At 40.6% G+C, this 25385-nt stretch overlaps 2 protein-coding genes across 3 annotated transcripts; one reads left to right on the forward strand and one right to left on the reverse strand.

Moving 5' to 3' along the window:
* Window positions 1-1462: 1462 nt before the first annotated feature.
* Window positions 1463-25385, reverse strand: LOC139387285 (major facilitator superfamily domain containing 8-like 2). The gene is made up of 11 exons (XM_071133396.1): window positions 24821-25385; window positions 24435-24620; window positions 23855-23917; window positions 23493-23612; window positions 10071-10150; window positions 9210-9525; window positions 5384-5457; window positions 4868-5081; window positions 3434-3556; window positions 2813-2943; window positions 1463-2613 (listed from the first exon to the last, which is right to left on the reverse strand). Exons 1-11 carry the CDS (start codon window positions 24894-24896, stop codon window positions 2533-2535), a joined length of 1464 nt encoding a protein of 487 aa, XP_070989497.1. The 5' UTR covers window positions 24897-25385; the 3' UTR covers window positions 1463-2532.
* Window positions 18177-19824, forward strand: LOC139387286 (apoptosis-associated speck-like protein containing a CARD). 2 transcript variants are annotated; one of them, XM_071133399.1, is made up of 3 exons: window positions 18177-18557; window positions 18838-18906; window positions 19320-19824. In XM_071133399.1, exons 1-3 carry the CDS (start codon window positions 18293-18295, stop codon window positions 19580-19582), a joined length of 597 nt encoding a protein of 198 aa, XP_070989500.1. In that variant the 5' UTR covers window positions 18177-18292; the 3' UTR covers window positions 19583-19824. The 2 variants fall into 2 exon arrangements, with proteins under 2 accessions (XP_070989500.1, XP_070989499.1); XM_071133398.1 differs by having other exon boundaries at window positions 18198-18557; window positions 18826-18906; window positions 19320-19802.

Genomic DNA, 25385 nt, shown 5'->3' on the forward strand with positions numbered 1-25385 from the left:
CCCTTTAAGGACAGGTATGGTTTTGCATCCATGTTCAATGATAATGTCTGAGAGTGGAACAGCTTGTTGGGTGTGTTTTGTTTTTAATGCGGGTAATTACACCTCCAATCGATGATTACAGTGATTACATCCTGATGGAACCTGCAGTTTTCCCTCTACGTGCAATTGATCGAATACAGGCCTAAGTTCCATGGTAAATGCATTGATGTGACAATAACAAAACATGATGTTGTTAACAAGGCTAGCTTTTTCTAAAACCAAGAGTTTATCTTTATTCAAAGGTCAAAAACATTGCATGTCCTGAGCAGGGCATAGAAGTACTAGGCCTACAGTAAACACATGGTTGTATAATGCTTGCCTATGTTTCCCCATTTCATGAATACCTCTCCTGATATATGCTAAACACGCCATGCTAGCAGTATTAGAACATTGTAAAGGTTACCGAGCCTTATCTGATAGCATGGTCTAACACAGTGGAAATGGGAGAACATGGGCATTTGTGTACAGCAGGATCTACAGATCCTTGATGGTGCTCCAAGCGTTCTGCAGAACACACAGTGCTCCCTAGTGGCACATTTTGAACAGCTTATGATTAAAGGGATATTTCGGGATTTTGGCAATACTCTATTTCTCCAGAGTCAGATGAACTCATGGATACCATTTTTATGTACCGTATCTGCATCCAGTATGAAGGAAGTTAGAAGTAGTTCAGTGAGCCAATGCTAACTAGCATTAGCGCAACGACTGGAAGTCTATAGTATCTACTAGCTTGCTAGCAGTTACCATAGACGTCAAGTCATTGCGCTAACGTTAGTTAGCGATTGCGCTAACGCTAGTGAGCAACTTCCTTCACACTGCACTCAGAGACATAAAAATGGTATCCACAAGTTCATCTGACTCTGGGGAAGTAGATAAAGGGCTTCCTTGCCAAAATCCTGACGTATCCCTTTAAACAAACTAGGTATTAGACAGTATTTCACTGCAATAGCACCCCTAATTGATGATGCTTGTTTTTTTATTTTTTTATTACTAAACATTTTAGAGTAAATACCAATGTATATGTAAAATTATTTTGTTTGTTGACCATTGTAAAGGTTTACAAATGTACATTACGATGCACATGTTAAAGTATCCAAAATGCAGATAGAAATATGCACTTCCTCTCTACATAGGCAACACAAATGAGTGTCTTCTGTTATGTATTCTGATCTACGGTACCTCTGGGTTGCCTTATTACTAATGCTACTTGCTATTCCATTCTCTTCCTTCCTCCCTATACCCTTGGCTATCTTGAATAGCTATCTACATAAGCACTGATATGAGAGAGGTAAAAATGAGAGGTGAAAGGCACTCCTCCTGGCACAACGGGATCTATTATAAGAAAGGAAAGGAAAGATTAAAGGAAGCTAGCATGGGTACATAGTTCAGATATGGAAACACAAATGTTCTCCACCAACAAGTGCACTATAAATAGCGGTTTTGAAAACTTGATTTATTCAACATCAATTACATCATTCCAAAATATTCAAACAGAGAGCAACGGTGCCCCCTTGTGTACATCCGTAATACCATGTTATATATTTATGTATACGTCTTTTGGTAGATATTAAATATTCTATCTACTACAGAAACACTACAAGCAACAATATTTCAAAGAAGTTTGCTAAAATGTGCAAAGATTCATGTTGGGATAGGAAAATGGGCAACACTTTATTTGAATAGTCCATCTGTAGATGCTCTACAGACTCAGTAACGTTTCAACTAACTATGTACTAACGTTTCAACTAACTATGTACTAACCCTGAACCTATTTCTAACCCTAATCTTAACCCTAGCCCTAACCCTAACCTTAGCCCTTATTCTAAACCTAACCCTAACAACAACCTTAGCAAGCAGTATTTATTGCCTTACCTCTCTTAATCCTACCTCATATGCACATGCTGTATATATATTTTTCTACTGTATTATTGACTGTTTGTTTGTTTATTCCATGTGTAACTCTGTGTTGGTGTATGTGTCGAACTGCTTTGCTTAATCTTGGCCAGGTCACAGTTGCAAATGAGAACTTGTTCTCAACTAGCCTACCTGGTTAAATAAAGGTGAAATAAAAACATTTTAAAAAGTTGTTTATCAACAGATACTTTGTTGATAGTATGACTGGACTATCCAAATAAAGTGTGAACGTAAAATAGACTCCACAGAGCTTTAAAGTGGGTTGGATTAGCCTCTAGGTCATTGGTTGGATCTCTGCTGCATTGCAGAGTTTAGACACACGCCACCTTTATTGTAATGTGCATTCATTGACCTTCTCATAGTAGTTGGGAGACACACTGTATGTGTCACATCACCTCACCTTTGACCTTTATTAGGGCTTCAGTTGTCATTCAAGTTGACAGCAGGGACGTGTTCAGTAGTGCATACCCGTAGCAATATGCGTTGCAACGGAAACCCAGAAGCTGTGCTCTTATTGGACAAGTTCAGGTCATGCCTCCCCATTTCAAAAATGTTCTCCCTACTGAACATGACTCTTGTCTATTCTCCATTGTCTGAGCTCTGGGCGTGCTGCACTACTTTGGGTTCGACTAGGCGATCATAGGATAGTATCAGCATCACCTGAAAATAACAATCCAACGTTAAATTGTAAAAGTGTACATGCTAGCCACAAAAAGCCTCATCAACTGTGGCTAACATGCGCCACTTGAAAAAGTAGTGAGGTGCTAAATCCTCGTGAATGAAGTTCATAGATTGATAGATCGTAACTTCTTTAACTCTATTATGGGATTGAATAGGCACAGACACTGTGACTACTCACTGTGATCATGAGGAGAAGAGCCAGCATCACTCCAAGCATCAGGTACAAGTTACCGGTCAGTCCTCCAGCCCAGAGAGGCCCCAGGATAGTAGCCAGCCCCCCAACAGAGCGCCTCACGCCTTGACTGAACCCTAGACACCACCAGGAACACACACACAAACACAAAGACAATCCCATTCATTTGAGTGATTAATGACCTCCCCTTCCTGTAAAACAAATGCCCATTTAGTGATAGTTAATGATCATTCCCCTCATCATTCTCAGCATTGCCATGAGTCAAAGCCTCATTGCCTAGGGGGGTGAGTCAAGGAGCCTGATTGACTAAGATTAACTCAACCTTCACACAAGTGCATTGTTGGAACATTTCATTTTCAGAAGATATAAAAACAAAACCAAAGCAACAATATTTCCTTATTTTATTTCAAATCAGTCTTTAATATTAATATTTGTATTCCTTCTCGAAATAACATTTCTAAACATCATCATAAATCAGCACTATGGTGAGTCCAGCTCAATGAACCAATACATGCAATTATGACATTCGCTGACCCAAATGGAGTGATACGCTATCAAACTGCTATGTCATGAGTCAAATGGCGGTGATGTAAGTCAGACACCCACCTTGCGTTTTCTCTGCAGTGACTTTGGAGAAGAGAGACACCTGGGACACGGCCACGAAGGGAAGCCCGAGCAGCTGCAGGAACACTCCGATGATGAACGTTGCCAACTCCCAGGAGTACCCGCCTGGACACAGGAAGAGACACAACCACAGTCAGATGGATGATTGTTGGTGAAATGGTTGAAATTCCCTCTAGGAAAAGAGGTGTACAGTGCCTTGCGAAAGTGTTCGGCCCCCTTGAACTTTGCAACCATTTGCCACATTTCAGGCTTCAAACATAAAGATATAAAACTGTATTTTTTTGTGAAGAATCAACAACAAGTGGGACACAATCATGAAGTGGAACGACATTTATTGGATATTTCAAACTTTTTTAACAAATCAAAAACTGAAAAATTGGGCGTGCAAAATTATTCAGCCCCTTTAATTTCAGTGCAGCAAACTCTCTCCAGAAGTTCAGTGAGGATCTCTGAATGATCAAATGTTGACCTAAATGACTAATGATAATAAATACAATCCACCTGTGTGTAATCAAGTCTCCGTATAAATGCACCTGCACTGTGATAGTCTCAGAGGTCCGTTAAAAGCGCAGAGAGCATCATGAAGAACAAGGAACACACCAGGCAGGTCCGAGATACTGTTGTGAAGAGGTTGAAAGCCGGATTTGGATACAAAAAGATTTCCCAAGCTTTAAACATCCCAAGGAGCACTGTGCAAGCAATAATATTGAAATGGAAGGAGTATCAGACCACTGCAAATCTACCAAGACCTGGCCGTCCCTCTAAACTTTCAGCTCATACAAGGAGAAGACTGATCAGAGATGCAGCCAAGAGGCCCATGATCACTCTGGATGAACTGCAGAGATCTACAGCTGAGGTGGGAGACTCTGTCCATAGGACAACAATCAGTCGTATATTGCACAAATCTGGCCTTTATGGAAGAGTGGCAAGAAGAAAGCCATTTCTTAAAGATATCCATAAAAAGTGCCGTTTAAAGTTTGCCATAAGCCACCTGGGAGACACACCAAACATGTGGAAGAAGGTGCTGATTCTTGTTGTTGATTCTTCACAAAAAAATACAGTTTTATATCTTTATGTTTGAAGCCTGAAATGTGGCAAATGGTCGCAAAGTTCAAGGGGGCCGAATACTTTCGCAAGGCACTGTATGTGTGTGTGCGTGTTTGTGTGTGTCTGCTTACTTATATGTGTGGTCTTCATGTACCTCCGAGTGGTGGGTTTTATATCACTTACAGATCTATCAATAACACCTTCATAGTCACCTCACCACCCTATCCACCCCAGGAGTCTCACACCAAGCCCAGGTACAGATCTAGGATCAGCATCCCTTCCCCCAATCCTAACCTTAACTTTTAGTGGGGGAAATGCTAAACCAACCCAGGATCAGCCATTAGGTTCACCCTACTCCCACCCACTCACCCTGGGGGTTGGCCAGGAAGATGAGGCACCAGACGCAGGCAACACTGCAGATGACCAGCCCCACGGCCAGCACCACACGGTCTTCCACCTGGCGACTCAGCCCACGCACCAAGAAGAAGCCCAGGATCACCTCAACGCCACACAGGCTGTACATCAGGCTGTTGGCAAGCTCTCCGAAGCCAAAGGAGCGCTGGGTCAGAGGTGTCACCATGGTCTAGAGAGGAAGGGGAAGGGGGACATAAGAAATTACATCACTATGTCAGGGTATTCGCCATAGGAAGAGAGAAGAAAACAAGATATTACATCAGTATTTGTTTACCTCTTTATGGGAAAGAGTTCTCAGTTCCCACTCAATGAACAAGGTGTAACGTCAAAATTATATTGTGAAAAGGTATGAACATGAAAAAGAGCTTTCAGGTCTTGAAATACGGTTAGGGTTAGGCATATGATGTGGTTACGATGCAACAACAAAAAAGATGGCGTCCTTGTTTAGGCTGTTGCCGCAGAAGCTCTTACCTCCAGTGCTGTCTGGTTGAAGAGGGTGATGAACTGTGCAGTGAGGAGCACCACCACCTCCTCCCTCAGAAACTCTACAGAAACAGAGAAAGAGAGAGGTAAGAGAATCCATAAAAAATGTTCACCACATATGCAGGCATACTTCAAACTTCCTTGAAAACTTGACGAAGCTGGAAAACCCCTGAATTTTTGTACATTTTTTTCACCTTTATTTAACCAGGTAGGCCAGTTGAGAACAAGTTCTCATTTACAACTGCAACCTGGCCAAGATAAAGCAAAGCAGTATGACAAAAACAGCAATACAGAGTTACACATGAGATAAACAAACATAGTCAATGACACAATAGAAAAATCTATGTAAAGTGTGTGCAAATGTAGTAAGATTAGGGAGGTAAGGCAATAAATAGGCCATAGTGGCAAAATGATTACAATTTAGCATTAACACTGGAGTGATAGATGTGCAGATGATGATGTGCAAGTAGAGATGCTGGGTTGCAAAAGAGCAAAACATTTATAAATAACAATATGGGGATGAGGTATGTTGGGTGTGCTATTTACAGATGGGTTGTGTACAGGTACAGTGATCGGTAAGCTGCTCTGACAGCTGATGCTTTTAAAGTTAGAGAGGGAGATAATAGTCTCCAGCTTTAGTGATTTTTGCAATTTGTTCCAGTCATTAGCAGCAGAGAACTGGAAGGAAAGGTGGCCAAAGGAGGTGTTGGCTTTGGGGATGACCAGTGAAATATACCTGCTGGAGTGTGTGCTACGGGTGGGTGTTGCTATGGTGACCAGTGAGTTGAGATAAGGCGGGGCTTTACCTAGCAAAGACTTATAGATGACCTGGAGCCAGTGGGTTTGGCGACGAATATGTAGTGAGTGCCAGCCAACGAGAACATACAAGTCGCAGTGGGGAGTAGTATATGGATGGGGCTTTGGTGACAAAACGGATGGCACTGTGATAGACTACATCCAATTTGCTGAGTAGAGTGTTGGAGGCTATTTTGTAAATGACATCTCCGAAGTCAAGGACCGGTAGGATAGTCAGTTTTACGAGGGTATGTTTGGTAGCATGAGTGAAGGAGGCTTTGTTGTGAAATAGGAAGCCAATTCTAGATTTAATTTTGGATTGGAGATGCTTAATGTGAGTCTGGAAGGAGAGTTTACAGTCTAACCAGACACCTAGGTATTTGTAGTTGTCCACATATTCTAAGTCAGAACCATCCAGAGCAGTGATGCTAGTCGGGCGGGCAGGTGCGGGAAGCAATCGATTGAAGTGCATGCATTTAGTTTTACTAGTATTTAAAAGCAGTTGGAGGCCATGGAAGGAGTGTTGTACGGCATTGAAGCTTGTTTGGAGGCTTGTTAACAAAGTGTCCAAAGAAGGGCCAGATGTATACAGAATGGTGTCAGAGATGGATCAGAGAATCACCAGCACCAAGAGCGATATCATTGAAATATATAGAGAGGAGAGTCAGCCCGAGAATTGAACCTTGTGGCACCCCCATAGAGCCTGCCAGAGGTCTGGACAACAGGCCCTCCGATTTGACACACTGAACTCTATCAGAGAAGTAGTTGGTGAACCAGGCGAGGCAGGCTTTTGAGAAGTCAAGGCTATTCTGTCTGCCGATAAGAATGCGGTTATTGACAGAGTCAAAAGCCTTGGCCAGGTTGATGAAGACAGCTGCACAGTACTGTCTTTTATCGATGGCGGTTATGAAATAATTTAGGACCTTGAGCGTGGCTGAGGTGTACCCACGACCAGCTCGGAAACCAGATTGCATAGCGGGATTTGAAATTGCGTGGGATTTGAAATGGTCAACAATCTTTTTGAGGTAGGATAAGAGAGGTAAGGCAATAAGTTTGTTAACTTGGCTTTCGAAGACTTTAGAAAGGCAGGGCAGTGAATAAAACAAACTTAGGGAGGAGGCTTCTGATGCTAACATGCATGAAACCAAGACTTTTACGGTTACAGAAGTCAACAAATGAAAGCGCCTGGGGGCTACAGGGCCTGGGTTAACCCCTACATCACCAGAGGAACAGAGGAGGAGTAGGATAAGGCTACGGCTAAATGCTATAAGATCTGGTCGTCTAGTGCGTTGGGAACAGAGAATAAAAAAGCTGATTTCTGGGTGTGGTAGAATAGATTCAGGGCATAATGTGCATGCAAGGGTATGGTAGGATGTGAATACAGTGGAGGTAAACCTAGGCATCGAGTGACGATGAGAGAGGTTGTGTCTCTGGAGGCACCAGTTAAGCCAGGTGAGTTCTCCACATGTGTGGGGGGTGAGACAAAAGAGCTGTCTAAGGCATGTTGAGCGGGACTGGGGTCTCGCTCAACATAAAACAATAATAACTAACCCGAAACAGCAGTAGACAAAACATATTGACATTAGGGAGAGGCATGTGTATCCGAGTGATCATAGGGTCCAATGAGCAGCAATAGGTGAGTCAGGGAGCTGTTCGGTAGTCGCTGCTACGCTAAGCGAGCAGGAGACATGGCGTTCAGAAAGCTAGCGGGCCGGGGCAAGCAGATGGGTCTTCAGCGACATTGCAACAGAAAATCCTGTTGAAATCACATTGGACAATTACGTCGACAGACCAGTCGTGATGGATCGGCGGGGCTCCGTGTCGGCAATAAAGGGTCCAGGCCAATTGTCAAAGAGGTATTGTAGCCTAAGAATTAGCTGGTATACCTCTTTGGCTAGCCGGGAGATGGGCCTAGCTCGAGGCTAGCTGGTGCTTGCTTCGGGACAGAGGCGTTAGCCAGCAATAGCCACTTGGTTGCAGCTAGCTAGCTGCAATGTAATGGTCCAGAGCTTGCGGCAGGAATCCAGTGATGTGGTAGAGAAAAGCTGTCCGATATGCTCTGGGTTGATATCGCGCTGTGCAGACTGGCAGGTATTGACTGAGCTAAAGCTGGCTGGTGTCCGAGCTAACGGTGAAGTCCACTAGCAGTGGCTAACTGCCTACTAGCTAGTAGCTAGTTAGCTGGCTAGCTTCTGATGGGGGTTCCAGTTATAAAGTGTAAAAATAGCAGATTCGTACCACATTGGGTGAGGCGGGTTGCAGGAAAGTATATTCAGTTCGTAGACGGAAAGTGAGATTAAAATATATACGAAAAATGAAGAAACCGACTATTTACGCGGGACAAGACAAACACACGTCCGACTGCTACGCCATCTTGGAAACTAACAACTAATGAATGAGAATATTTACCAAGTACAAAGTCGATACGCTTTACATTCACAACTCTTCTTCCATCTCCCTCAAACCCACTACAGAATGGGCTAAAGACAGGCAAGCATCAATGATAAAGAATGTTTGCAGCATTTAGAATTTAGTCTCCCTTTCACCCACAAAACTCAACACAGGCATAGAGTCAATTAAAGAGGAAGTCCAACACGCATACCACCTTCTCCTTCCAACAATCTACACACACAGAGAGCGACTCAATACGAGTGATCTGACACATACACACACACACACACACACACACACACACACACACACACACACACACACACACACACACAAACACAAGCTGGCACATGAAAGATACTTGAGAGACTGAATCAATACAACTCAACAGACAAGATGGTGAGAAACTACCAATATACACATCTAAAGAGTAGAGAGAGAGTAGAGTATTACTTTATTAATCCCAACTTGGGAAATTGTTTCATCACAGCATGTTTAATCAATTACTTACAATAACACCCCACACAACATTGACCAACACATGATGAAAACTTTTTCAACACATTAGGACATGGTATCCCTGAAATAAGTCTGATTCTGTAGAGCTGTTTTCTATCTCTCCACTCACCTTGACTAGCACTGAAAATTGTGAGGGGGTTTGAGATAGTCGAAGGAGGGGACGAGGAAGAGGTAGAGGAAGGCGGCGAGGGAGGGCACTGTGAAGGGTCCTGGAAATGGTGTATCTCTGAGGAAAGGGTTGTCTCTATCTGGTCGTCCCAGACAGTGCCGTAGGTCTCCAGTGTCTCCTCTGCCCTTACCAGCGGCTCCTCCTCTTCGATCTCTCCCACAGCGATACCCCCCTCTTCGGAGCTGATAGGTGGTATGTCCCAGTACAGGGCCAGCACCACAAACTGGAGCAGGATCCACATCAGACACATGAAGATCTGGAAGAGGGGGAGGAGGGGAGGAGAGGGTGTAGGGGTGCAAGATGGTTGAGATGGTAGAGTAAAATATTTTTATGCCAGCATTTTAATGTGTGTGTGTTGAGGGTGCAGTGTTTAAATGTTTTACAATGTTTTCAAATGTCTCTATTGGTTTGATGAAGTATTTATAAACACAGTGCATTCGGAAAGTATTCAGACCCTTTGACTTTTTCCACATTTTGTTACGTTACAGCCGTATTCTAAAATTGATTAAATTAATCTTGTTCTCATCAATCTACACACAATACCTAATAACGCAACGTCAAAAGAGGTTTTTAAATAATAACACCTTATTTATTTATACTTTCCGAATGCCCTATAAGTATGCAAGGTCAATAAAATCCTAGTGTACAGGCTATAGTGTTAATGTACCCGCTAACTCTGAACAGGAGATTGAAGGTACATGCATGGGAGCTAAACGGATGTTTGTGGTTTAATATTCATGAAGCATAGAGCTGTAGTGGGAGAACCGGAGAGGATAGATTGTCTGGATGCTGGGTGTTTACCCCGGGAGAGGTGTAGTTGTTCACCACAAATGGCCCCAGCTGGAAGTCGCACAGCCTCAGGAACAAATTGAATGCTGGCCCTGCAAAATGGAGGGTCGTATTCATTAGGCATCAAACGGACGAAAACAGACAAAAACAAACAGGGAGGCACTACCTAAACTTAAGATAAGATACACATGTTTTTTGTTGTCGGAGCAGTTTGGGGGTGGGGGTGCTATACATTTGTATCGACAACGGGAGCGGGGGGCGTTCTGGACCATAGCCGTGGGAAGTAGGGGTGCTGAAACCCCCCCCTGAAAAATCGGAATATATTTTTGAAATAATAATAATAAAATATATTTTTTCACAACAGTAGTGCACTGGGCCTAGTATTAGCAGTATTTTCAGCATCTCCATTTTTGCAAAAAAGGTAGTTGTATAAATAAGAAGAGTATCTCGCAGGATTCAATAGTTGGAACTGTCCTCTCTCTTTCTCTTCATTGTCATTCTAATGGAATGCAGAAAGAACAAAACCCTGTCCTCAAACATTTACATCAAAGATGCAAAGTTATGGGCAAGACAGAAAACACCCACATCAAATTAAATATTTTTCTTGATCAAATAACATGGAAAACAACCACATTTTGTGTGGTATTACAAACCACTTAATGTAAATGTACATGACTGTACTGTACATAGGCTGGTCATTTAGGTTTTTACCTAGACGTTCACAATGCAGTAATTGAGTACATTGAGAAATCAAGTGGTTTGTGATGATGCAGCTCAGTTAGTAGCGCATGGTGCTTGCAATGCTAGAGTTGTGGGTTCGATTCCCAAGGGGGACCAGTATGAAAATGTATGCACTCACAACCGTAAGTTGCTCTGGATAAGAGTGTCTACTAAAATGGAAAAGGAATGAATAGACCATTAAAGTTTTCAACATAGAAATACATTGCATTTGCAACGTATTTCAAAAAACTGGAAAGCATATATCAAGCAAGTGTTTTTATTTTCCACAAGTATTATCAGATTAACTGTTTTGTACAGATAATTAACAGACTCAAATTACAAATGCTGGTAAACACTCAAATACATTTAGTTAAATTTTTTCCCCACAAAACTTGTGCACTGGGCCTTTACTAGTCCTGTATTAGCAGATCAATATAGACATCTTCAGTGTTGGCAAAAAAAGAAAACTGCATTCACCCAAATCGCAGCACCCCCACCCCTAAACTACTTCCTGCAGCTATGTGTTTGGAACAATGTTAACAACACTAAATAAATTATAATTATTGTAACGCTTTTAAAAAAAGCCTTTATTACAGCAAAGACTAAAACCAGTTGCATTCATTTGTGAATGCAATTTCCGAAATGGAACAATTTAGGTCTATTTATAGTTTACGGGAGTTATACAATGGTAGCTTTGATATTTTATTTTAAAACTAAAATGCTGTGCTGTGTGATGACATCAACAACAAAATGATTGATTGATACAGTAACCAATATAAGTATTGAAATATAGGCCTAAGTAATGTTCCCTCAAATTTTTTTGGTGCACTGAGCAAATTTCAGATCTGCTGAGTTCAAAGTTGAAGTTGTGAAAATTCAGTGAAACTTCCAGCGTGCTTTTACTGTGAAAACTGAGGCTGTACCCGCTTGAAGTTACAGTTTTAACAGTGGCCAAGTAGGCTACTGTGGCTATTTGATCATAATGTAGACCTACCAGAGTGACCTACCCTAAAAAACAAAATCCCATAACATTTTAACATGGAAATAGCTGTTCTTTCATTCAGCCTACAGCAGCAGCCAATGTGTGGTGTTCGATTTAGGCCTAAATTCCATGAGACTTTTGAAAAAACATGCAGGCTTGACATTAACCTGTTTATCCACTTGTCCTTCAGACAAGAAGGTGACTGAAATTGTTGTATTGTTTCCTGCAAAAAACAACTTAACAAAATAAAATTCATTATTATTCCCATACCATTATTACAGAGAATCAGACAAATTAAGTTACCCTCTGCTTATTGGCTACTTAGTTTATTAAGGCATGTCTCAAAATACAACACTGCCCCTTTAAGACAAAAAAAGCTCTTTACCTTTTCAAAGATGACTAGAGATCTACTCACCTATTGCTGACAACAAATTATCTATAACTGGGCTAATAACTCAATTACTAGCAAAGGATATGAACAAAATGTGCACAGGCGGCAACATGCAGCTCTTGCTTTGATCTCCAAATAAGTGCATCTACTCAATACCACAGCTATAAACACAGTCCAGTTCAAAGTAAATGTTAGAAATCCATATATGGCAATGGTCTGTGTAGTGTATGGGCTGAGTCGTGCACAATAGAATCAATGGTGTAAAGTACTACATTCCTGAAGCAAATAATGCACTTTTTACTCCATACATTTTCTCTGACACCCAAAAGTACTCGTTACATTTTGAATGCTTAGCAGGACAGGAAAATTGTCTAATTCACGCACTTAAAGAGAAAATCCCTGGTCAACCCTACTGCATCTGATCTGGCGGACTCATTAAACACAAATGCTTTCTTTGTCAATTATGTCTGAGTGTTGTAGAGTGCCCCTGGTTATTCGTAAATTCAAAAAACAAGAAAATTGTGCTGTCTGGTTTGCTTAATATAAGGAATTTGAAGTGATTTATATTTTTTTGTACTTTTACTTTTGATACTTAAGTATATTTTAGCAATTACATTTCCTTTTGATACTTAAGTATATTTAAAACTAAATACTTTTTTTACTTTTACTCAAGTAAGATTTTACTAGGTGACTTTCACTTTTTCTTGAGTCATTTTCTATTAAGGTATCTTTACTTTTACTCAAGCATGACAATTGGGTACTTTTTCACCACTGAATAGAATCCTACTCCGATGCGTTCTGACTACAAAAAAAATCTCTTGCATAGTTATTTTTGTTTCGGTATGTAGCATTGAAAGTGGGTAATACTGCGTTGATTTGATCACGATTGCCACAGTAGAGGCAAACTTTGATAGTGTTAACTAACAGGGAAAACTAGAAAGTTGACTGAAGCTCAATCTCGTGCTTCTCTCTGTTGGTTGATAATTCTTCTGGGCTCTGCGCGGCAATCCAGTGGGAACTGTGCGGCAGTCTCTGGGCTCAGGGGCGGAGCCAGATGGGTGTACGAGGTGGCACTGGACACCCCTGACATCTGATTGGCCACCCCAACATTGAATTCGCTACTGCAGTTTGATGCTGATTGATATCTCATTTCACCTCTTGTTGAAAGAAGCATTTATTTTGACATTCGGAGGCGCATTTTTCAAATCGAGGACAAAGAAGAGAGAATGTTAACGTTGGTTGCGAGATACAGAAGAATAAGAAGAAGAAGAACATACAGAAGAAGAAGAGAGCATATTTCCACAGCTCCACGAGCTCCTTTCGCGATTGGCGAAAGCATCATATTTGAAATCAGGTTTAGGTTTCCTGAACAACTTTTACGAAAGTTGAGTCGCTGTGTAAGTTAACGGTAGACCTTTGGCTCCATTAACAGACAGTTAATCAGATAAGAGAAATCGGTCCCAATTTAGCCTAACATTATGTTTACATATGTGCTAGTAATACACGCATATACAGTGCAGTGTCGTAAGTTACAGTATATGAATGTTTAGCTAATGTGGGGTAACTAGGAGGCTACAGCTGTCAAAGGTTCGGCAAGTTAAAATTCAGCGATTTGAAAACCATTAACTCAGTTAGATTTTCGTACTTGAACTCAAAACGAACAATTGTTATTATCAACCTGTTAACGTTACTCAAAAGATTACCACACTTTGCATATAGCCGGTTTGCTATCGTAAAGGTGTGAGAAATTATAGCTAGCTAAGTTACTTACTGCACAGTAGGGCTAGACATGATCTAACTAGTAATTTAGGCTGGTAGTTGATTTTAAGGTACAGTTATGATAATGGGGATTTGTGATTAAGTTATTAGGATTGAGATTGGACTAAAACGTGGGTAATTTGGATGCTTAGATGTAACCATGGACTGTCTTATTTTTGCATAGGGTCAATTACACATGAAAAGAAAGGGAGCAATATTATCTTCTGTTCCAACAGGACCCAATGGTAGGCCAGGCCTATACTTTAAACTACACATTTTTAGTTATCAGCTGTTAGTATCTAATCTTGTGAATCCCTTAATTATGCATTTACACAGAGATATGACACATTATTTAACGTGTATTTCAGACATTACAAGATCCAGAGAAGAGGGTCCTGTACCAGCCGTGTTTGAAAACATTTCCCAGAACTCAACATGGTACTACTAGGAAAAGGGCTTTCAACATCTCCTGGTATAAGGACAATTCATAGTTTGAATATTCTGTAAGTCTAGATTCAAACTTACTGTTTCACCAGTAGGCTTTATTCTCTGCCCAATACACCTGAAACTGCCTTCACACACAGTCAGGGTTTTGTAACTGGGGAAAAGGCACTGTTTAAAGATTCTGGGTTTAAGCTCCATTCGAAGGCAGAGCATCATATCAATGCTATGTATGCTTGGAATCAGCAGAAAAGGGCTATTGACAGCAACTCATCAATGTTAGATGTCATAAATGAGGACCGGAAAAAGAAAGTGGAGGAAAACTGCACTTACATTAAAACAATTGCAGGTGTGCTCTTATTAACTGCCACTCAAAATATAGCGCAGAGAGGTCATCGAGAGTCTGGTCACTCTCACGACAAGGGTAATTTTTTGACAATCTTAGAAGAAATAGCAAAGCATGACCCTCTCATAGAGAAAAGGATGAATGCATGTGGCAATGCTAAGTACACAAGCCACCAAATCCAGAAGGAAGTTGTTGAGGGCTTAGCCGAGATGGTACAAAGTGAAATAATAAGATAAGTAAAAGAAAGTGACGTTTTTAGTGTAATTGCAGATGAAACCAACAATTTGAAAGTAAAAAAACAAACAAATGTCTTTAGTTGTGAGGTACTATTACAACGGGGCCATCCACAAAATATTTTTACACTTTCAGTCAGCTGAAAGCTTAGATGCAGCAGGTCTCACAAAAATTATAATTGATTGCCTTGAAAAACATGTTCTGGACTCTGAGGGACAGGCTTCCATCAGTTCTTAGAGTGCTACAGGATATCATACTTGAAAATAGTGGTGATAGATCAGTGGAGGCAAGGGGCCTTCTTTCTCAGATAGATTTACATTTCATAGGGCTTTTGGTTACCTTTTAAAAAGTGCTTGGTAATGCCAAATGTCTTTCTGATATGCTCCAATCAAGCTCTCTTGACCTAGCAAGGGCTGTGGCTCTAGTAGGTGCCCTTGGACACATTACAGGACTACAGAAGTGAGGGTTATTTTGGAGAACTATGGAAAGAGGTTGAAGAGATTGCAGAGCATGCAAATTAAGTGTACAAACAGTGTGTAAAAGACAGTCTAAAACAAGCTTAAGATTTAACGACTCATTGATGAGCACTGTAGGACAGAAAAATAGTGACCAAAGTGATGGTGAAAGTTATCTTTTAGCAGGTGCTTGACAGTCTGAGCTGCAGAGACGTTTTCAAAGAAGAATTGCAAGATAATGCAAGGGGTCCAGTCTCTCAACCCAAAGAGTACAACATTCTTGAATGATGAGCCTCTGTTTGTCTTTGCTCAGACCTTTGAGTCAGATTTAGAGGACCTCAAACATGAGGTTCATCAAACTAAGCGGCTTCTTGATAGGAGAGAGAAAAGTGGAAGGGACAGACTGTCTACTCTCCTTGACTTTGTTGTGTTTCTAAAAATTATAAAGAGGTCTTCCATGATCTATTTCGACTATGTAAGATTTCTGTTACACCAGTCAGCAGTGCTTCTTGCGAGAGAAGCTTCTCAGCTTTAAAACTGATTGAAACCCACCTTAGGACAACAATGGTTAATGATAGGTTAAGTCACCTCGGAATTCTCAGTGTTGAGTCAAGGAGGGCACGCTCCCTCAACATGGATGAGTTTGTGAAACATTTTGCCAGTTCCCACCAGAACCGCAGAATTATCCTGTTTTAAATCTACCTAGGATAATTTGGCACTTAGATGGTCCCTCTGGTCATGATTAAAACCTGCACTCTGTACTAACTAGAACACTGAGATTCTAAAATGATAAATCCAAAGGGTATCATGTCACACAGATTTAATTTGGACTTGATTTGGCCAATTCCAAAACGTTTCTTTGCAATTCGTTAAAATAATATATATGAGCATAAATATGATACTGTAAGTTTGTGATATTGATGGGCACCAAAATAATTATTTTTCAAGTCCATTTTTGCTTGATACCTGTTATGTCAAATTGCAGTGTGTTTTTTTGTAAATGTACTTTTTTTGTAAATAAACTATGCAATTTATGTAACACACAAATGCTATCTTATCTCTTTAGTGCTTGAGCTTTATATTCTGAAAATATGTTGGGTCTTCAACACTTATAGACCCAGATTATATATTCATGAAAACAGAGTAACCCAAGTCTCTCCTGTGTGTGAGAGAGAGAGGCACTGACTATTCATAGTATGTTAAAGAATTCTAGTGAACAGACCCTTCTGGACCACACTATCTACCACAATGAAGAACTCCGGGTTAAGTGAATTATCACTTCTACCTCTAATCAGCAATTATCAGATTCATTCATCCTCCTTAGATGCCAGGTTAGGGTTACACACTAATTTTCTGTCATGGTCTATGGACCCCCTGAAGTAGCCTTGGCCAACCCATGTATACAACTCTAGTTCCGCCACTGTCTGGGCTACTGCATGGCACTCTCCAGGCTACTACGCGCCCGCGCGCAGTTTAGAGGGAATGTTGGGCCTAAGTAAATTACGGTATTAAGACTAAACAGGATGCGCTCTTAAGGCCTACAGTATAACAGGTGGTTGGTTATACTGGGTTGAATTCAGTTGAAGTGAAACGTTCAGATATGGAATGCTGAAAATAGAAATGTAGCATAGAGTTGAACAGATTCCATATTCTACATGATAGACAATAATATATTCCCATCTGAGCGGTCTGTAATGTTTCACACTCCTGAACAGCCCGCTGATTCGTTGCTGGGAATTATATTGCGGCCGTACAGTAGGACGCAACGTTTTGGAACGTTCAGATATAAATAAGCTATGTAGAACACGAATCACGTCGGATGTATTCATGGCATTTCTATCTGCAACGTTTGACAACATTTGGCTAATTTACATGGCGCTGGTGTTACACTTTTATTACCAAGTGATACTGTAGCCTAGTATCGTTCCATTTGGTTTTAGTGTATGATTTACCACCCATGCTGTTGAACAACGTTTGGATCTGTCCATTTTTATACAAATACTTATCTACCTATTTTATTGCTGACAAAATAAAGCAAAGAGTGACAATGCTTGTTCTGTTCAATATAATGTGTGTGATTCACAGGATTGCAGGGGACAATGTGTCACGCCCTGACCTTAGTTATCTCTGTTTTCGTTATTATTTTGGTTAGGTCAGGGTGTGACGAGGGAGGGTGGGAATGTTAGTCTTGTCTAGGGTTTTTGTATATCCAGGGGGTTTGTAAGTCTAGGTATGAAAATCTTTATACTCTCTTTGGATAATTCATTCCAATCATTTAAAAGTTAACAGCAGGTATCTATGGTGGCCTGAATTGGTTCCCAATCAGAGGCAGCTGTTTATCGTTGTCTCTCTTGGGTATCCTATTTAGGTTGCCATTTTCCCTTTTGGTTTCCAGGGTTCTTGTCTATGTGTAGTTGCCTGTCAGCACTCGTTTTTGTATAGCGTCACGTTCGTGGTGTTATTTTGTTCAGTGTTCTTTCTTCATTAAAAGAAGAATGTATGCATATCACGCTGCGCCTTGGTCTCCTCATTACAACGAACGTGACACAATGTTGTCTGTCAAATGACGTTTGTAAATAAAAACAGTACATTTAAAAATATATATTTTAAAAGGTATAATTGCCTATATACAAAAAGAACAGTAAAATATATACTAATAATTAATTGTTTAAATAAATTCAAAATGAAATTAAAACCCTTTTTGTAAAATGTAATGGGAATTAGGTAATTCTGTTTATGATGGAGTGTGTTGATGGACCTCCCCTTGGCCTATGACGTGATACGGTGCGATGAAGTGGCATATCTTGAAGAGAAGACAGTCAGAGAAGAGAAGATAGGCAACATATAATAGAATACACGTATCTTAATCTCACTAAACCAAGTGTAAATTGCCGTTTGGCATAAAAAATGCCGAAAACCGTTGGCGATACATTAATTGGTGTCCTTAATGATTTGGGAATGACTAAACTGAAGTGGTTCAGACTCAAACTCTGTGAACGCAAGCAGGAGCCAAAAATTCGCAAGGGCAATGTTGAAAATTTGGACCCAATAGACTTGGCAGACCTTCTGACCCGTACCTTCACTGAAGACGGGGCTTTGGATGTGGCTATAGAGGTATTGAGGGCAATTGACTGCCATGACGGCGCAAAGGAACTGACGGATTTCAAAAAAGGTAAATCGAACATAGTAGGAGGCACTTCCATTGGACATTTTAATATATCTTTTAAAAATGTCATTTCGTATCTTTGAAGGGTTTAAAAAACACTTCAGTTAACCCAAAAGTATTCTAGAAGAAAACTTTATTAAATAAATAATACACGTGTTTTTAAATTGCATTAAAATGTCTGTATGTAAAACTAAGGAACTTGACCGTACTACTTTAACTTATGAGCACATTCTATTTGTTCATATTTGTATTCAATTGGTGGTGTCTCGTGAAGATTATTTTACAGCTCAAGAATCTTCGGTAATGTCGGGTGCTGCTAAGGGAAGTGCGCTTGGACCAAATAACATTATCAAAGGTAACACTAAAACGGGTGTTATATAGCCTAATGTTTCAAATACGTTATCAAAATGTATGTTTTATTGTAATTGGTAATGGTGTATGTAGGGACAAATTCAACATGTAAAGTTTTCTACCTTGATGAACAATCACAAAAGTCCTTCCTTTTCATTTCCTCATTAAATTGGTCAGTGAAACTGCTGCCCTCCTCTAAATCTTTAACAGCATTTTCCCTCCTCATATTTAATGCTGTCTGAATTACAAAAAGTGCATCATCACGCCTATCCTCCAATTTGTGCACCCTACACGCACACACAAAGACGCACCATTAAAGGAGAAGTGTAGAGATATAGGCCCCTATCAAATACATTATGTATGCTTTGCAGTCCATCACCTTTAATATTCCTAAACCATGTCCTATCTCTACCTCAGACAAACACTTTGTGGACCATCACCGGACGGCCCTGATCGACAGAGTGAGCCAGGTGGCACCCATCTTGGATAGGCTCCTGGAGAGGGGAGTCATCACCTCAAATGCCTACAGTGACGTGAGGGCTGAAAAAACCAAACAGAACAGGATGAGGGAGCTCATAGATGTCCCTCTGAAAGCATCTGGGTCCAAAGGCAAAGATGTGTTCTTAGATATCCTTATGGAACAGGAGCCATACCTAATCAGTGAACTGAAGGGGGAATAATGGGGATAGGGGCCACTTGATTTTGTTTTTAGTGCAAGGGACAAACATTTGATGATAATAATGCACTCTGTTTTACAGTATATTCTTAAATTGGGAAAATGAATTCTCTCCAAAGTCTGCAAAAAAATTAAAACAAATTATATTAACCGCTGTTTTTTAAATTTTCATGAGCAAGTACTGTGTCGTGAATTCTAATCATCTAGCTGTTTGGAACTCAACAATAGAAAACATACATGTGTTATGTAGCCTATACAAAGGAGTGCATCTGTGCTTTGGCTACGTAGTTTCTTAAACATAAACAAGCATACGGCCATTTGAATGTAAATGTCTGCTTAACATAAGAGATCCATTGATAGCCTGGTCTCAGATCTGTTTGTCTTGTCAATTAATTGTCATTGTCGGCATGACAAGGAGCGGCAAGGACTGGCATGATGGCACAAACAGACTGATAACCAAGAGTGTATTTTTTAGTTGCATTCGAGTTTCCATTGGACACATTCAGGTATGTCCCTCCGTTTTGTTCCGTCTGCTTTTGTTTGCATCAGTTTCTTCTGTTTGGTTTCGTTTGGTTGCTAGTTAGTGAATACATGCTACCATCCATATATGGCTGTCTTTAGAAGTAGGTGGGACAATCATCTATCTTGCAAATGCCGCGTTCACGTGCTGATCGGAACTAGGAAACTGACATTTCCGACTAGCTAACTGGTTGTAGTTATTCACATTCCGCATTCAACCAGTTGGAAATGTCAGTTTCCTAGTTTTGACTAGCATGTGAACGTGGCATTAGCCTGTTTTTAAATGTTCCAAAGTATTCTTCCTTTCACAACATGTTATTTTAGTTTGCTTGTGTGCCAATGCTTTGTTTGAACAAAACAAATTAACATAGAGTACCACAGTATGAGTCATAATACCCATAAAACCTAATGGTCAAACAGGGAAATGGTTCCAATCGTTTTTCCACTATTCACTTTTCCCATTGGGGATTTTAGAAGCACTTAAAATAAGGGGTGTATTTCCTGGAGGCTTACTCTGGCGTGACGTTTTGATAACCGTGTAAATCTCTCTAGGACAAGATGACTTTAATCAATATATTCGCCTGTATTTACCCGCACAAAATGAAATGCTAATTAGCTGCTAATATGGCTATGATAAAGAACTGCAAATGCCATGACGATCTGAACAAGACTTCTGAATCGAGGCAATGGGAAGAATGTTAGCTGAATGTAGTAATGAATAAATTGGCAAAAATTCTTTAAATGAACAATTCTGTGAACTGTCTTGTGCAAGTTTTAAATGGACACAGTACCTGTTAGCAATGGTGTCAGCTAGATATGACGTACAGGAGCTGGCAGGGATTTGTAGTCTTGCATGATGTCTACTTTGATGCGAATTAGCATTTCCAAAACTGAGAGTATATAGAGCCAAACATAGCCGAGGGCAGTAGTGGTCCTGAGGGTGCTCAAGCACCCCCTAGAAAATAAATAATGATAATAATAAGAAATATATACAGTACCAGTCAAAAGTTTGGACACACCTTCTCATTCAAGGGTTTTTCTATATTTTTACTTTATTTCTACATTGTAGAATAATAGGAAAGACATCAAAACTATGAAATAACACATATGGAATCATGTACAGCTTTGCACAATCTTGGTAGTCACCTGGAATGCATTTCAATTAAAAGGTGTGCCTTGTTAAAAGTTAATTTGTGGAATTTCTTTCCTTAATGCGTTTGAGCCAATCAGTTGTGTGACAAGGGAGGAGTGGTATACAGAAGATATCCCTATTTAGTAAAAGACCAAGTCCATATTATGGAAAGAAAAGCTCAAATAAGCAAAGATAAACGACAGTCTATCATTACTTTTAAGACATCAAGTGCTGTCGCAAAAACCATCAAGCTCTATGATGAAACTGGCTCTCATGAGGACCTCCACAGGAAATAAGTTACCTCTGCTGCAGAGGATAAGTTCATTAGAGTTACCAGCCTCTAGAAATTGCAGCCCAAATAAATGCTTCACAGAATTCAAGTAACAGACACATCTCAACATCAACTGTTCAGAGGAGACTGTGTGAATCAGGCCTTCATGGTAGAATTTCTGCAAAGAAACCACTACTAAAGGACATCAATAAGAAGAAGAGACTTGCTTGGGCCAAGAAACACGAGCGATGGACATTAGACCGGTGGAAATTTGTCCTTTGGTTTGATGAGTTCAAATTTGAGATTTTTGGTTACAACCACTGTGTCTTTGTGAGGCGCAGAGTAGGTAGACGGATGATCTCTGCTTGTGTGGTTCCCACCATGAAGCATAGAGGAGGAGGTGTTATGGTGTGGGGGTGCTTTTCTGGTGACACTGTCGTGATTTATTTAGAATTCAAGCCACACTTAACCAGTATGGCTTCCACAGGATTCTGCACCGATACGCCATACCATCTGGTTTGTGCTTAGTGGGACAATCATTTGTTTTTCAACAGGACAATGACCCAACACACCTCCAGGCTGTGTAAGGGCTATTTGACCAAGACGGAGAGTGATGGAGTGCTGCATCCAATGACCTGGCCTCCACAATCACCCCACCCCAATTGTGATGGTTTGGGATGAGTTGGACCGCAGAGTGAAGGAAAAGCAGCCAACAAGTGCTCAGCATATGTGGGAACTCCTTCAAGACTGTTGGAAAATCATTCCAGGTGAAGCTGGTTGAAAGGATGCCACGAGTATGCAAAGTTGTCATCAAGGCAAAGGGTGGCTACTTTGAAGAATTTATAATATACTTGATTTGTTTAACACTTTTTTGGTTACGACATGATTCCATGTGTTGTTTCATAGTTTGATATCTTCACTATTATTCTACCATGTAGAAAATAGTAGAAAAGAATGAGTAGGAGTGTCCAAACTTTTGACTGGTACTGTATATATTTTTGGAAAACATTTATTTTTTACAAAAGCAGTTCACTGGGCCTTTACTAATATTAGCGGACCGATAGAGACTTCTGTAGTATAGGGAATTACCAAATGAATTTAGCATCCCAGCTTTGTCAGAACAGGTAGTTGTATAGTTTAGACCGCACCTGAGTGGCGCAGCACTGCATCTCAGCGCTAGAGGCCATTACAGACCCTGGTTCAATTCCAGGCTGTATCCCAACTGGCTGTGATCGGGAGTCCCATACGGTGGTGCACAATTGACCCAGTGTCGTCCGGGTTAGGGTTTGGCCTGGGTAGGCCGTCATTGTAAATAAGAATTTGTTCTTAACTGACTTTCCTAGTTATATAAAATACATAAATAGTAAGAGTTGTTGCCCTGTCCCTTTCTCTGCAATTGTCATTCTAATTGAACGTTTACATCAAAAGGTGCAAAGTTATGGGCAAAGACACAAAACATCCACATCAAATTAAATATTTTCCTTGATCAAATAACATGGAACCACAACCACTTTTTTTGTGCAGTTTGCATTTTCCACCCTTACAAATGACTTAATGTCAATGTACATTACTGTAGACTGGCCATCCAGGTTTGTACCTACAGACTTTCCAGCACCGTGAAGAAAAGCAATGCACAATACATTAATTGAGCACATTGAGACATCAAGTGGTTGTGATGATGTGATTTGATGATGTGGCTCAGTTGGTAGTACAGCACCCCCAACCTCAAACTACTTCCTGTGGCTATGGGCTGGACAAATCTAACAGATATATCTGCTAATAAAGGACTATTAAAGGCACAGTGCATACTTGTCATTTTTTTTGTATTATTATAATTTTTTTATTATTCCCGATTTTTCTTAATCAGCACCCTTCCCGCGGCTTAGTGTAGTACAGGAAGGTACTTTGACTGAGATTCACATCTAGTCAAAACAGCGGTGCGCCATAGTACTAATAAGATCATGATGGCATATTAGGAAAAAACTGACTGACCAATCAGGAGGCCAGCTTGGCGACATGCCATGATGGCAGCGAAAACACCAGCGCGTTCCTCTGGCCGGGTGCTCCGTGTGAGGAAGCCAAAGATGGAGGAGCCTGCTCCTGCACCAATACCTGGAAGGCATCAACACGTGTATTAAATAGGTCTAGATTGTGTGACCAAATCAAAGGCTGTATGATATCAGGACCGTAACATTGGGATGCCATTCATCTCTCTCTCTATCACTTTCTCACACACACAAACACACACACACAGACAATTGTAAATAATTCACTTAGCGTTTAAATGAGTGGCTATAGGCCTACAGCACAACATCAGAAAGCCACAAACACTCCAGAATTTGTATTTGTCTCACCTGCTACAAGTCGACTGCACAACAGCAGCCATTTTGAGTATCCCATAAAATACATGAAGCTACCTAGGGGATAAAATATGTAATTTCACCATTAGTTGTATCATCTGTGGCTTGCACTTAGGACTCTTTTAGTGGGTCTTAGGAATGAATTGCCTACTGAAGTTGCCATGAGTGTAAGGTTTTGCACATTCATATTTACTTTATCACAACTTTGCTGCAGTAGGAGTTTGGATAGATTTTTTCATAAGTCTGCCCATATTACTGTAACATTTCCATTTCTAAGGACTGCCATTTCCTCACTCTCCCTGCAACATCACATCAGCAGGCTAGCTGGGAGGGTTGAATGGAATCTGTTTTTCTTTATGACTCAAGTCAATCATTCCTGTTTCAGTTAAATAAATCATGTGGTTCTTTGTTTGCATCCCAAATGGCCAGTATTCCCTATATGGTGCGCTACGTGCACTACTGGTCAAAGTAGTGCACTATGTAGGGAATAGGGTGCCACTTGGGATGCCGACTTCATGTGCCTTGCAACAGCTGGTTCCTGAGCCTGAAAACAATTTGAAGCTGTGAAGCTTACCAACAATCTCAAAAACGTTGGAGTATAGGATGATGGTCTTTGTAGTTTGGGTCCGGTCGGACCAGAGGCCGAACAGTGGGCCTGTCAGCAGCCCACTCAGACTGAACGCAGACAAGCCCAGACCCAGGAAGTATGGAGGTGCCTCCAAAATCTGGAGATACCTCCATATTGTAGGGAGGATGACAGCTAAGAGAGAGCGAGAGAGATGCATTAGACATGTCTCATTTACCATACAAGCCCATTTGAAAAAGCAATATTTTGTGTTTTTATTATGCATGTTTTAGATTTGAACGTGACAAAAACATACAAATCATATGACAGTCAGTCAGACATTTTTCTTTCATTGTGGAAATATGTGTGCATTTAGGCAGCCGAAACCAACTCACCGTACTCAATGCCACTTAACAGAAATATCAATCCAATAGTGAAAAAAGTACAATTCTTCTTCTGACGATAATCCATCACATAAAATGACTTCTCTGGCTATCGCACATCAACGTTTGCATCCTCATATCGTTCAGGGACAAATTTATCAAATTAGATTAAGCAAACAAGAGGATGATGACTCCAATCAAGCCTATTTCCCCTTGGTAAACATTGGAATGTGCTCCACTGTCTTTTCGGAATAAAGTTGCATTTGGTCGCTTCGAAACTCTCATTTGCCCCACAGGTAGTTGCCCCCACAGGTAGGTACTACAGCATCCTCGACAGCTGGTAAAAACCCGATAGGCCTTATCAGCATATCCCCCAGAGTCTTTCGTCCTCCATGAACCACTATAATCCCATTAGTAAATATCCCAGACGAGCGTCATCACTTCAAATGCCTGAAGGAAAATTCAGTTTGTTTTCAGTCATTGGCAGCAGGTTGACCAAGAATATTGGAGACTGTAGATCACTGCCTAAAGCCTGAGCTCTGCATATGCCACTGCAGGTATAGCCAATGTTCTTCTT

The sequence above is a fragment of the Oncorhynchus clarkii genome, chromosome 28 (genome assembly GCF_045791955.1).
Source record: "Oncorhynchus clarkii lewisi isolate Uvic-CL-2024 chromosome 28, UVic_Ocla_1.0, whole genome shotgun sequence".
Taxonomy (NCBI): domain Eukaryota; kingdom Metazoa; phylum Chordata; class Actinopteri; order Salmoniformes; family Salmonidae; genus Oncorhynchus; species Oncorhynchus clarkii.

What these genes read in the sequence shown, in the direction of transcription:
- LOC139387285 (XM_071133396.1), bottom strand. Translation starts at nt 24,896, where the DNA reads ATGGATTATCGTCAGAAGAAGAATTGTACTTTTTTCACTATTGGATTG. An exon ending in AATTTTCAGTGCTAGTCAAG is followed by an intron (nt 5,458 to 9,209) that starts GTGAGTGGAGAG and finishes CTGTTTCTGTAG; the next exon opens with AGTTTCTGAGGGAGGAGGTG. An exon ending in CTTCCTGGCCAACCCCCAGG is followed by an intron (nt 3,557 to 4,867) that starts GTGAGTGGGTGG and finishes TCCTGTGTCCAG; the next exon opens with GCGGGTACTCCTGGGAGTTG.
- LOC139387286 (XM_071133398.1), top strand. Translation starts at nt 18,293, where the DNA reads ATGCCGAAAACCGTTGGCGATACATTAATTGGTGTCCTTAATGATTTG. An exon ending in ACTGACGGATTTCAAAAAAG is followed by an intron (nt 18,558 to 18,825) that starts GTAAATCGAACA and finishes TGTCTCGTGAAG; the next exon opens with ATTATTTTACAGCTCAAGAA. An exon ending in ACCAAATAACATTATCAAAG is followed by an intron (nt 18,907 to 19,319) that starts GTAACACTAAAA and finishes TCTCTACCTCAG; the next exon opens with ACAAACACTTTGTGGACCAT.